This window comes from Ailuropoda melanoleuca, chromosome 9, assembly GCF_002007445.2.
Source record: "Ailuropoda melanoleuca isolate Jingjing chromosome 9, ASM200744v2, whole genome shotgun sequence".
NCBI classification, from domain to species: Eukaryota; Metazoa; Chordata; class Mammalia; order Carnivora; family Ursidae; genus Ailuropoda; species Ailuropoda melanoleuca.
This window is the reverse complement of record NC_048226.1, coordinates 40235274-40249864: the sequence shown is the minus strand read 5'-3', so window position 1 is coordinate 40249864 and position 14591 is coordinate 40235274. Positions and strand designations below refer to the sequence as shown.

At 40.7% G+C, this 14591-nt stretch overlaps 1 protein-coding gene across 1 annotated transcript; it reads left to right on the top strand.

The window, feature by feature from the left end:
* Positions 1 to 7254: 7254 nt before the first annotated feature.
* Positions 7255 to 14270, top strand: TCF24 (transcription factor 24). Its single transcript, XM_034668193.1, is given in 4 exon segments — positions 7255 to 7341; positions 7343 to 7371; positions 7373 to 7643; positions 14157 to 14270. Coding segments are annotated over 4 exon segments (501 nt in total).
* Positions 14271 to 14591: the final 321 nt, after the last annotated feature.

The window sequence follows — 14591 nt, the reverse complement described above, 5'->3', positions numbered from 1 at the left end:
CACGTCAGGCTCCTCTGCTATGAGCCTGCTTCTTCCTCTCCCGCTCCCCCTGCTTGTGTTCCCTCTCTCGCTGGCTGTCTCTATCTCTGTCGAATAAATAAATAAAATCTTAAAAAAAAAAAAAAAGAATTACATAATTAGCGTCAATTCCACAACAGTGTTCTTCAGTTTCATTTCTTTGACAAGCATCTTGAAAGGTCTTGCTAATATATCATCAAGGTGGAAAGGAAAACAATAAAGAAAAGACATAGACTCAGAAAACAGTGTTGGTAAATTCTGTACATTGCCACACACACGTTAGATCAGTTGTGAACTGTGGCACATACTGCATATTCTGTAGCCCCAAGCAAAGCTCTAATCGCTAGGACTGCACTGACAAAACAGCAAATAAATCATTCTATCCTCATTTGCCTAACTAGGAACACTAAATACAGAGCTAAATGTGTCTCTAACTAGTATGTACTGCGAAGACAGGATGCTCTAAAAGAAGCTGGCAGAATAGAGAGGTTCCCGTGAGAAGGAAATAAAGAATGTCCTGCTTTTGTCACTGTCAGTGAAGTCAATTACCTTCAATCCCAAGTCTTCAGTTTTATAATGTGAAAAAATATTACATAAATATTTGAAAAGTTTTTTATTTCTTCGGGTAACATTTTCCTGAAAACATGCCAAAATATCATTTTGGTATCATAAAAGATTTAAGTCTTACGAAATGAGAATATTAGTTCTACCTCTCTTTAATAAAAGGTGACCAATATGGAATTTCATTAAGCTCTTGATATAGATTTTTAGGGTGTGCCTATCGTTAACATTTTACTAATTTAGCATAAAGCTAAGAGATAATGAGAATAAAGTAGAAGGTCACTAAAGTGTTTAAAAAAAAAAAAAAACCAACCCTCAGGGTGCCTGGGTGGTGCAGTTGGTTAAGCTTCTGACTCTTGATTTTGGCCCAGGTTTTGGTCTCAGGGTCGTGACCTCAGGATTCAGAGTCTACTCAAGACTCTCCCTCTTCCTCTGCCCCTCCCACAGCATGTACTCATGCGCACGCTCGCTCTCGCTCTCTCTCGAATAAGTAAATAAATCTTTTTAAAAAACCACCAAACAGAAAGAATAAATTCTAAAAATCTAAAAAGTTGATTAAGGCAACGCCTTCCCTTAATTACCTTAAGGGGAGAATGAGCTAGCATCAGCAGACGGGTCCCCTATAGTATACATTTAATGCTCAGAGGTATAAGAGAGCTTAGAGTCTTCTTCCAAAATGATAAAAGTATGTGACCCATATTCCTTTAAGGCTCTACACATTAAGAGCTGTGCCCATATCCTATGTGAACACAGTGAAGCAACATCTGTCCAATGACAGGGGAATGTTTTTCACCTCCTTTATAAATGCGTGCAGTCTGTGCTCATGTATATTTACACAAGCCTGCTTTCCCTACAGGGAGGAAAAAGTCAGACTCATTGACGTTGTTTTTGACCCTCCAACTGAACTTGATACTGTCGATGTACACTTTAATTAAAGATTAGTTCAAAACTATTTTTTATTTAAAGGCTGATCCTAAACAAATGCCTTCACTGTTCAATTAAAAATAATTTATGGTATTAAAAAGTGTACACATGATTGCTTCTTTCTGTGTTTGTCACAGTAAGTACTTCTGACAGATGTTTCCTCTCTTTTCAAACATGCAAGGAGGTGCTTGAGACTTAGTAATTTTAAAATAGACGTTAAATGCATTTACATATTGTAAATAAGATCCACTGAGAATACTGTAGAGCATGGTACCCTGAAGAAAGCAAATTGTTACTTGATTATTTATCTTTCAAGACTAAGCCATGTCCATAGAGTCAATCCATCTCTTTTGTTACTGCAAAAATAACTCTGTAGCTGGGTTAGAATGCCTTTAGTTTTAGATACTTTTAAGGAGCCCATAATTCACCAGGAAATGTTCACTGTACATTACTTAAAATATCTACATTAATAAAATATCTACTATCTTTAGTTAGAATATTGAAGTATTAGGTTTCTTTGAGTGAAAAAGTGAACTTTAAAAGCGGTAAAAATAACTTGCTTTCACTACTGCTAAGGTTATGTTTGAACAGTTGTAACAACAGATCTATGTGCCTCAAGAGTTTTTAAAATTAGGTAATATTTTTAGTTACAAAACTCTGGGATGATCTTATATAAATTCATCTACAAAGCTCTAAATGCCTTTAATTATGCTATGTTAAACCTAACCTCAGTCTAGTTCATTTTATATGCAAAATAAACTTCCATGTATCAGTATGTAGGTATAATATTAAGACTTTGATTTGTAGTCAAGGAACCCTTCTGAAATCAGGACACCCCTCCTTTAAAAAAACAGAAAAGCAATCATGGTAAACAACAAAAGGTTTTTTTGGAACAATCTAAGCTAGGTTTTGTGACTTCTAGTCTCAATTCTGTCAATGGCTTACTCTGTGAACAAGAGTTATGTAAGATCTAATTTTTAAGAATTACGTTATTTCCCATTTTCAAATGTCTACTTTGATACTGGAATATTCACTACCCAAATTTTTAAAAACAGCAAACCCTCTGAGATAAGAATATGATCAGACCTATTTTATAGATGGAGAAAATGAGCACTGGAGAGGCCCAGTCAGAGAGGGGCCCAAAGTCACACAACTGCCATGAGGCAGAGCTGGAACTTGAATTCGGGTCACTGACTCTAAAAGCCAAGCTCCCAACTACTCTGCAAGGGGTCTCAAAAACGCCCTCAAGTATAGGCACGTAAAACAAGTGAGGGAAGCAGGGAGAATGTGACTGAGGTGAACTGGAGAGCACATGTCCCCTAAAGGCACCTGCAGTTACTCTGCTCCAAAACAGTGTAGCCAGGCAGAACTCTCTCAAGTTCTTAAACCTGAGAAATCAGACTAGCTGACAAGCAAGATACCTAGATTAAGAAGTCAATGGATTTTAAAATAATGGCTCAATTTTTCTTGAAAATCATATATTAAAATGGATAAAAAGAAAAAGAATCTGGTAATCCTAGCAAAGATAAGGAACAACTGCAATTCTTGTGCACTGCTGCCACGTGGGAATAGTCGGACATACTTTTATAAAGTTAAACACGTACTTACCACATCTAACAGCCCCACTATTAGTCCAAGGTATTTTTCCAAGTGAAATGAAAACCTATGCGCACACAAAAATCTGTACCTGAACGTTTATAGTGGATTATTCATATCACCAAAAACAAAACAACCCAAAGGTCTGACACTGGGGAAAGGATAAACAAACCGTGGTATATCCACACAATGGAACACTACTCAGCATTAAAAAGGAATGAACTAGTGATGCACAAAACAAGATGCACAGATCTCAAAGCATTATGCTAAGCTAAAGAAGCCAACTTAAAAGGGTACACACTGTATGATTCTATGACATTCTGGCAAAGGCAAAACTATAGAGACAGAAAACAGATCAGTAGTTGCAAGGCATAGTAGAAGAATGCACAGAGTCACAAGGGAATGGAAGGGTGGGATGATGAAATGTTGCATATCTTTATTATGGTAGTTTTTATCAAAGCTTGCTGAACTATATACTCAAAAGAATGAATTTTACTATGTACATTATACCTTAACTAAACAATAAGGGAAATAGTTGAAAGATGAAAAAAAGCACCAATTATATAAATTATATAAAACCTATGTTTTATTATGTTACACACACACATATAAAACAGCAATATAGCTTCTTCACTGGTATGTGTGATTATTTTACATTACAGAGATGGTAAGTTAAGGACAAATTGATATGTTTAGAGAAAGACATATAATTTTAAGATCTACACCATACTCCACAAAATAAAATCTATAGCACTCTAAAGCCATCTACCTTCTGGAAAACTAGACAAGAACTCCAAAGAATATACTGTACTATGAAAATAGTGTTTCAATTGTTAATAGGGAGTCAGGTTAAAATACACCCCTTATTGCAATAATAGATACAAAAAATGTTTTGCAAATTATGAAGAACTCTGCAAATATTAAATAGAATAGGTATGGTAAAAAGTACAAGGAATTAGGGTCAGTCTGCCTGGCTTGAACCCTCTCTCTGCCACTGACTAGCTGTGTGACCTTGACAAGTTACTTAATCCCGCTGAGTCTTATTTTCTCAACCATAAAATGTAAAATCCTCAAAGGATTTTTGTAGACTAAATGAGAAAATAAAGTGCTTTTTTGTAAAGCACTTTGCACATATAATTTAAAAAGGCACCTGTTACTAATGCATGTAATGTTGAAAATTTGAAGATTTTCATCTTCTGTTTTTAACTTAACGGCAAATAATGGCTTCTTGCCAGAAGAAGACTACTCTAGAATCATGAAAAGGATTCAGAGAGGCTGCTTAGAGTGGCAACAGGTAAGAAGAGGTGGCCTGCAGTGGTCAGTATCGCTTCATCAGTCTTTTCTTTTGAACCTATCGGGCAACACAGCTTCCATTTTCCAGCCTCTGTTATCAGTGAAGAGCTTCCCTGGTGCCCCCACCTCCACCTCACCTCCTCCACTTAAGAGGAGACTTTAGCAGGCTAGGCTAGGGTGAGGCACATGAGATGCCAAGGATGCAAACGTTAAGGAGCCCTAGGCGATTGCCTCACCCTAGCCCAGACCACCTTCCCTCCAAAATTCTTATTTCCACACTTCTCCCAACGCATAGCTTTTCCACATTCTTCTCTACTCAGGGTGGCAGGAATCTTTCTTTCCACTTCCTTTAAAAAGATTCACACAGTTTGGTGACTAATCATCAGCCTCTACTACTGTTGTATCTTAGAGTCTATATGTTTGCTCCCATTTCGGATAACTTTCATCTTTAAAATATTCCTGTTTTTTTCTCTATTAATACAGGAATCTCTCTTTGAAGGAATCTGAAAGCTTGCTGACAAAAATGTGATATACCTGAACTTCTCCATAACTCAGTAAATTTGTTTGTTAAAAAGAAAAGAATAAATTCAGCCTTAAGTGATATGAAATGTTTGGGTTTTTTGGGTTTTTTTTTACTTTTATACTACTAGGCAATATCATCTTTTGTTGTTTGTAGCTCTAGGGTATCTCACTATATAAGAAAGACCTTTAAGTTGTTTGATTTGCTTCTTTATGGCATCTGAAACATTGCTTTTCAATTGCTTTATGCCTCATTACATACAATTTATTGAGAAAATAAAGATGTGCTTCCTCGTTCATCAAAAGAAAATAACCCTTTTTTGAGCCAATGGTATTTTGGTCCATTCCTTTCTAAAGCGTAAATTTAATTACAGTTATTGAACGGGAACTGAAGGTGATATTATCCTGATCCGAAGTGTGGAATGATATCTTAAAATGCAAGTGTCACCATTACTACGTACCACCTAATAGTTCCGATTTAAAAACCTATTGTAAAGAAATCACGTCGCATATACAAGAGCAATTTCATCAATGATATTTTAAATTTGATACTGTCTTGACTCCAAAGATTTTTAAATGTCCTGCTCTTCGAATTGAGGCATTATTTCAAGGACATACTAACTCCGTTCTAGAAATTATCGTGCGTCCACTGAGACGTCACCTCTGAAGTCCCCGGGTCCAGGACCCGCGGGAGCCACAGGGCCGGGGCCGTCCGTGGCCCAGCGCTTCCCGGGCCGGCTGCGAACAGGCCAAGCGGCGCCGAGCCAGCATCAGCTCTAAAAGAGCCTCGGATAGAGCCCCTCACAGCACAGCTTGCAGGCCACGCTTCCCGTGGGCCCCCAAGTGCAGGACGTCTCAGGCGAGTTCTCTGCAGGGGGGGGGGCGGAGCAAGGACTAAATTTAGCTCCAAAAATGAAACAAAGCGGGGCCCCGCGTGTGCGACGGAGGCGTCTTGCAATGGTCCGCGCCCCCGGGGGAGAAGCGACCGCGATCCCAGGGCCGTTTAGTCTGCTTTGGAGAACTTCAAACATCACCGTAGGCGCACTGTCTCCGAGCGGCTATAAACTGGTCGCGGAATATCGAGGTGGAGGGACTACTGTTTCAATCAGGGCAGCATGAAACATTTACCTTGGTGGTAGAATAATAGGTTAGCGCAGCGCAGCCGCACACTCCACATTTCCTCAGAAAATTAAAAGTCACGCTCAGCAAAACGGCACGGTTCCCGCCTCCGCCCCGCGCCTGCCTGGGAGGCGCCGGCGCTCAGCCCGGACCCGTGACAAAAGGCCGGCAGCGAGGCGAGACAACTCGCGAGGCCGCTCCGCGGGCCTTCGACACCGCGGACGCTCGACGTGCTGCGCCTGCAGTCGCGCCTCGGGGCGAACCGGGACGAGGCGGGGGGCGGGGCCATGGCTACGCCCCGCCCCCTGTTGCCCCGCCCCGCCGGACCATTTGATTAATGACTCGGCCCCTGGCAGAGCCCCGCAGGTGGGCGCGGACCTAAGCGGGTCCTGCTGTCCCACCCCTACATCGAGTCTGGTCCACACACGCCTGACCACGGGGGCGCCCGCATAAAAGGCGCGCCCAGCAGGGCCTAGAAGCGGCTGTCGACTTCGGCTGGACGAGGATGGAGTGACCTCTGCGGCCCGGGCCACTCAGATCCAGCTCGAGTTCCCGGCCCGCTCGTGCAGCGGAGCGGAGCCCTGCACCGTCGCTTCAGGAAAGGTGAGGACCTCGGTCCGACCCCAGCCGCGTCGCTTGGTCCCCAGGTTCGTTAAGATAGCGGGTGCCTTAGTCCAAAGTGGAGGTCAGGGGTCCCTTCTCCTCCCGCAGAAATTGGAAGGAGCTCCCGCCGTCACCCATCCCTGGCCTCGGGAACGAATGGTGCGAGGGCTGCCCGCGTGGGCACTGAGGACCCTGGCAAGGCCAGGGCTTCCCGCTGCGCCCCGCGAGAAAGACCTGCCCATCTCTCCTGCGGGGCTGGCTCACAACGTTCCAGAAGTGCAGACAAGTTCCGAACCGGAGCTGTGCTTCCGAGATCTTCTTTCCTCGGTATAGTAGCCCTTTCACTTAATTTGTCCGTGAAAAGTAAAGCCGGCACCACGCCCCTCCTAAGCCTTCTAAGCCCAGGAACTGTCAGGCCCCACAAGTTTCCCAAGACGCCGGGAGGTAAACACGCCCCAGTCAAAACGACCTCATCTCTGAGAACGCCCCGAGCCACGTCGATGGCCCGGCCGGGTGTGCAGTTGAAGCTAGAGGCCTGCGCTTCCCCGGGTTAAGCTCGACCCGCGCCGGGCCTCACCGCGCCTTGGGTCCTTTGCAGGGCACGCAGCGCGGAAAGCCGCCATGGACCGCGACGGCCCCGCAGGCAGCCCCCTGATCGCTAGCAACGAGACCGCGCCCCCGGTTGCCGCCACCCGCGACTCGAGCCCGGGGCAGGGCTGGGCCAGGACCGGCGGGCCCGCGGTGGCGCGCGCCCGGGGGGCGGCAGGCCGGCTGCAGCGAACGCTGCGCGGGAGCGAAGCCGCGTGCAGACGCTGCGGCACGCCTTCCTGGAGCTGCAGCGCACGCTGCCGTCGGTGCCGCCGGACACCAAGCTGTCCAAGCTGGACGTGCTGCTGCTGGCCACGACCTACATTGCTCACCTCACCCGCAGCCTGCAGGACGACGCCGAAGCGCCGGCGGACGCCGGGCTGGGCGCCCTGCGCGGCGACGGCTACCTACACCCTGTCAAGGTAGGCAGGCAAGGCTCCCTGCGGAGCTGGGCCAGGAGCAGGGTACCTTAACCCTCCGGGTCGGCCACGGCCTGGGCAGATGCCACCGAGCTCTCACTCCTCCCTCGGGGTGAGGCCGGGAACAGATCCGGAGAGCGACCTTGGCCCGCAAGGGCACCGGTAGGTAGCGAGGTCCCCACTGCAAAAGGCTACTCCGTAACTGTCCACAGGTAGTGGATTTAAACCCGAAGTGGCTTGGATCGTACGGGTGTCCCACGGCATTTACAGGATGCAGCCTACATGATGCCTTTCCTAGATGGGAAGTTTCTTGGGAGTGCCTGGTGGGCTGTTTGGCAAGTTCTAGTGATTTTTAGTACCAGATTTACATTTATGAGCCTTTGAGAGTTTTTAATTTACATAATTACATTTCCATCGTGTTTTTTATCAGATGGTTGAAAAGTTTCACGATTTAAAGGGAGTGATGGAATTATCACCCCTTAAATAACCCAGGAAACCATGTTGAAATTTTTTTGTAAAACTGGTAAGTACAAAGTGAGGCCGTTCTGCCATCCTGCGGAGTAAATTTTCAGTCGGTCTTAATAAAGGTTAATTATCATGGATTAATCAGTTACCTAGAATGTTAAAAAAACTGTAATGTATTTATGTAATTTTCACAATAGATTGGGGTATGTTAATCAGGCTGATTCAACATTATATTAAAATTCTGTAATGTGCAAAATTAGCTGTTTGAATCCGTTTTGTATAATTTTTACATTACATATAGGTAAAATGGTCAGGGTTTTCATTTAGCATGGTGTATATGGTTATGATTTATTACCTATATTGCAGTGTTTAGACTCTGCATTGTCCTTTTCGCCTAGATTTGATTGTTTCAAAATCCAGCATTCATCTGGAAGATAATCCATGCATTATCTTCCCTGTATATTCTAAACCTAAATTTTCAAATTTTTGGTTCTACCATTCTGAAATATTTTGCTACACACGAATACAAAATCAGGACTTAGCCTTAAGCATATCAGTATTCAATAAATTATTGAATAACCATCATTGAAATGTAGTAAAGTACACTCTCTAATATTAACTGAAAATTCTGTGGTGAGTTTTAACAGTTTACTTCGCAAATATAATCAACATGATGGGAAGCTCAAACTACTTTGAATATAGAAATTTGGAATATCATTTGTTTATAATTATGATAGACCTCATTCTGTTCACGTGCTATATAATATAATCTCCACTGAAAAGTCATTCATTATTAATTAGCGGTTTTGCACTACAGTCTGCATTAAATTGATATTCAAATATATCATTAATATTAGATTTCTTTTGACATTTCCCATATACTCTAAAAAAGTTTAACATTAAGTAGACTTTAATACAGAAAGCATCTGTTAAAGCCTCTGTGGGAGATACAATTCAAATAAGAAATCAAATTGTTTTTACCTTTGTTTCTTATAGTATCTTTTTGAATAAAAACTGTTAATAATTTTCGTGTAACAATAAGCTTAACAGGAGGTTTTTGGTTTTTGTTTATTGTACTTAATTCGGGCACCAAATGTTTTTGTAGTTTTATAACTCTTTTAAGAAAAATTAAATTTCATTTGTCCTCAAATCAATTGTTTTGATTTTAAAAGACAATTCTAGGGATAATGAAACAGGGCCAAGGATTACCTCTTTAAAATGAAATTGATGGTGGTTGAACAAGTGAGTAGTCTGTTTTAAAATCATTTACTGAGTGTCTACTGTATGCAAAGCACTGTTAGGAGAGTGGATATAATTAAGAGTAAGACTCAATCCCTGCCCTAAATGAATATATAATAGAGACAAAGACAAAAATAAAATAACAGTACTGTAAGGGATAATGTTCTGTGTGCCGTAAGAGAGCTATAACCATGTGCTTTTGGAGGTTTGGAGGAAAGAGATTTCATACATGTAATTGAAACCACCTGTAACACATTATTTTACGGATATTACCAAATGCTTAAATATTGAGTCTATCTTTGATTAATCTAATGCAAAAGAAATAAAAATATTCTGATTGTTTGTACTAATCTTTAGTTAACTAAGGGTGTTGTAACCCTTAGTTAAAAAGTGTTCCAAGGTGACTTTTTTTTTTCTGCCTTACAACATAGTATTACTATGTCTTTGATGATTAAAGATCTGTTGACAAATATTTCAAGGCCATGATTTTGAGTCATCGCCCTTATTATCTGCACTGGGATTTAGCATTTTGGGGAATTTACATTAAGAGTATCTCAAATGAAACTGGAAGGTTTAAGTGACTGGGCTACTGGGGCATAGCCTAAAACAGCAGTTTTCATCCCTTTGGGATGTGAGCAATTTGATTAGCACCAGTGTACCAAAGGGCAGTGATCCTCCAAGAGAACAGGGATATATTTCAGATTCTTATATTGGGAGAAAAGCACAGATGACTTTATTAATTGCATTATCCCTGGATAATGCTGATAATATACATATACAATATGTATATATACTGTTGATAATATACATATACAATAATGTTTAAATAAACACAAAGTTTTGTTATTTGGGGGTCATTGAACTCCAGAATCCAAGAGTGCATTTTTAAGGTTTTCAGGTTCAGTTTGGTTAATCCTATGAGTTTGTTAGATTGTTCTAAGACTAATGAAACAACATGGTTTTAAATAAATTTTATTAGGTAAAATAGAGGTCAGGATTGTGTTAATCCACACAATGTTAAAACATTCCATTGAAAGGTGAAATGTAAAACCGTCAACTGGCTTTTTTGGCATATTACTGACATGAGCCTAACCAATATTTTATTTGCATGTTATTTCTGACTCTTTTTTTTTTTTTAAAGATTTTTTATTTATTTATTTGACAGAGATAGAGACAGCCAGCGAGAGAGGGAACACAAGCAGGAGGAGTGGGAGAGGAAGAAGCAGGCTCCCAGCAGAGTAGCCTGATGTGGGGCTCCATCCCAGGACCCTGGGATCACGCCCTGAGCCGAAGGCAGACGCTTAACCGCTGTGCCACCCAGGCATCCCATATTTCTGACTCTTAAAACTACATATTTACATTAAATTCAGTTGAGTAAAATCATTAGAAACCTTTGGAAATCAAAGTACAAAGTTCTTAAAGTTTTATTATTAAGTTCATGAAAAACGAGGCAAAAATTCACATACACATTTTTTAAGTTTATTTTAGCTTATTTTTTAGTAATCTCTACACCCACCGTGGGGCTCAAACTCGTGACCCTGAGATCAGGAGCCACACACCTCCCAGTGAGCCAGCTAGGCACCCCAAAAATTCACATATACATTTTTAAGTTTGCTTCATTAATTACTTATGTCCCGCCAAGGAACACATATCTTCATTTGTCTCTACATTTGGTTGCATGATTTAGAGTGATTCTCAATACAACAGTACCCAGGTAGCACATATCAGAAATACCAGGAAGCATTCAGTGGTATGTTTATTTTATTTGCTTTTAAATATATTTAATTCATATGGAATATTCAAATCACATGCAAATTTTAAGCATGAGATTTTTATGCTCATGAATACGAGGCAGGAATCTAAAAGATTGAGAAGCACGGGTTTATAATATGCCAAAATTATACACTTAAAATTGATTATTTTAGCCCTGCACTATTAACTACAAGTATTAGTCCACTTGGGCTGCAATAACAGAATGCCGTAGACTGGAAAGCTTAAAAAACAGAACTCAGGGGTGCCTGGGTGGCACAGTCGTTAAGCATCTGCCTTCGGCTCAGGGCGTGATCCCGGCGTTCTGGGATCAAGCCCCACATCAGGCTCCTCTGCTATGAGCCTGCTTCTTCCTCTCCCACTCCCCATGCTTGTGTTCCCTCTCTCGCTGGCTGTCTCTATTTCTGTCAAATAAATAAATAAAATCTTTAAAAAAAATTTATACTCTCACAGTTCTGCAGTTGGAAAGTCTAGGATCCAGGTACTGGCCAATTGAATTCCTGGTGAGCGTTCTCGCCCTATCTTGCAGTTGGCCAACTTCCTCTTTCTCAGGAAAAAAGAAGCTTTCTCTTCTTAAAAGACCACTAATCTGGGCACCTGGGTGGCTCATTTGGGTAAGTGTCTGCCTTCTGCTCGGGTCATGATCCCAGGGTCCTCGGATGGAGTCCCAGGTCCTTGGGCTCGATGCTCTGCTTCTCCCTCTGCCCCTCCCCCCACTCGTTCTCTCTCCCTCTCTCTCTCTTTCTCAATCTCTCTCAAATAAATAAAATCTTTAAAAAAGGAAAAAGACCACTAATCCATCATGAGGGACCCCATCCTTTTAACCTCATTTAGCCTGAACTACCTCTACAAATACCATCACTTTGGGACTTAGAGCATCGATATGTGAATTAGGTGGGGCAACACGATACAAACATTCAGTCCGTAGCACTACGGCACAAGGTTCTTCAGTATAATGCAGACTCAACCTGATCTAACAATGTCAGCTCCTGACATATCAGAAAGACCCCAGACCAGTTTCTAAAACCCCTCAGGTCGTCAATCCATGGCAAAAACCCAAAGACAGGACCATTGATACACCCAGAATGTGTAAGAATGCACCTCTGTGATTTAAAAAAAAAAAAACAAACCTGAAATGGATGTGAAAATAAGTAGCAGAGTGTCAGTGTTATTATTGCATTAAATGTAAAGTACAAGGTTATTTATAGGACGATTATACAGGAGTAGATCATTTTAAATTCTAATAACGCAAATTTTATATTCTATTTGTGTATAAGTATAGATTTCCAGCCAGAATAATCTGAATTTAGGACTCTAAAATGGATCCGAACTGTCTGAGAGCAAATTCACTTATTAGATCTGGAGGCATAAAATTAGGACTTCTGTTGGTTGCTAAGAACAGAAGCTTCCTGGATGATATCACGTGCCTACTTACTATCTCTTATAGTTACATTTTACATCTGGAATGCCAGTTTCGATGATAGTACTGTACTCAGAAGTACAATCTGACTCTACCTTATATTCAGCTTCTGCAAAAACAGGTCCATTCAGATTTAATTGGTCTGGTGTGTGACTTGGCCATCAGTATTTTTTAAAGCTCCTCGTGTGATTTTAATAGGAAGCTTGGGTTAAGAATCTGAAGTTCCCATGGTCTTTACCTTGTTAATAATTGTATCTCTATTTGAGCACTGCAGATTATCTGTCAGGCATTTAAGAACCTTTCATGGTGCTATGTAACCAGCAGTGGGCCTGTAAATGTTCAGTGATAAAAAAAGCAGCGTTTACTCTCTGGAGAGTGTGGGATCCCATTGTTGACTTTGGGAGTTGCACTTTATTAGTTTAAAGACTTCTCTCTATATAAAAGTAGTATTTCTCTGACTAGTATTCCAAGGGCCCTAGAACTAACTGATTATCAGACACCCCCCCCAAAAAAAATTTCTGAAAGTACTTCTTATGTAATATGTTTCTTCATCGTCATGTCTATTTGGCAATAAGTTATATTATTTTTGAGATGTTGTCCATTTTTAAGGTGAATTTAGAAAATTCACAACCAAAATACAAAAGTGATAATTACTGAAAGGTTAATGCTGTATGATGCCGCTACATCCAGACATTTATTTTGGATGTTTTATCTACATAACACCAAACATTATAACATTTACAACTTCGAGATACTGCTTTTAGATAAATTTAAAAAAATTTTTTTAAGATTTCATTTATCCATCTGACAGAGAGTGAACACAAGCATGGGGGGAGGATAGAGAAAGAGGGAGAAGCAGGCTCCCCAGTGAGCAGGGAGCCTGACAGGGGCTTAATCCTAGGATCCTGACCTGAACAGAAGGCAGACACTTAACCGACTAAGCCACCCAGGTGCCCCTAGATTTAAAAAAAAATTTAAGATTTTTAAAATTTATTTGAGAAAGAGAGAGCACAGGGGGAGGAGCAGAAGGAGAGGGAAAAGCAGACTGTGCTGAGCGCCAAGCCCAACGCAGGGCTCATTCGAAGGACCCTGTGATCATGGCCTGAGGGGAAACCAAGAGTTGGACACTTAACCATCTGAGCCACCAGGAGCGCCTAGATAAAATGTGTAAATAGTTGAATTAGTCACTTCTCATTGTAGTTCTGTGACAAGTGGGAACATATAATATTTACCATGTATAACTTCTTAAAATATCTTTAAAGCAAGGGATCTTGTTTTAGGCTTACTTTTGTTTTAGATTTAGTTTTAAATTAAAACACTGTTGATAGATATATTTTCCTTCACTTAACTATATTCATTCTCCATGATTTCTTGAGGTTCTTGTCCACATGAACCCATATTATTTTATACAGTTATAATCAAAGTCTTGGTATATTTTTACTTTGATTGTTAGCATTAATAAACATTTTTTATATTGTTCCTTAGACTTCACAATTACAATTGTTACTAGCTTCGTGATATTGCATTTGGTTTGAGGCATTTGGAATTTTTAATATTACTAATACAGACATATCTGTCACAGATACTAACTTCTGGATTCTTGTTTATATATTCTTTTTCAGAAATGGCCCATGCGATCAAGATTATACATTGGTGCTACTGGTCAGTTTCTGAAGAATTCTGTGTCTGGAGAAAAAGCAAATCATGGCAGTGCTACAACAGACCCACAGCCTTAGGCTTTCCCCTAATGGGTACTGATAGAAAGTGGTGTCCATTGTTTTTAAATAGTAGGAAATCATTCTATATTTATTACATCAGACATAAGAAACATCATTTCTGAAAGTTTACATATGAATCCATAGTGGGAAGCTCAGATTTATCTTTCTAATCTAAGTAAATGTGGAATGAAATAATCAGTATTGTATAAAATTCACAGCTTATTTATCCGTTGTGAGAGATAGTTACTACTGTACAGTGCAAGAAAAACTATTGGAAAGAAGAAAGACACCAAAATCAAAGAATCATGTATGTATCCAAAGAATGCACACATTTTCTGT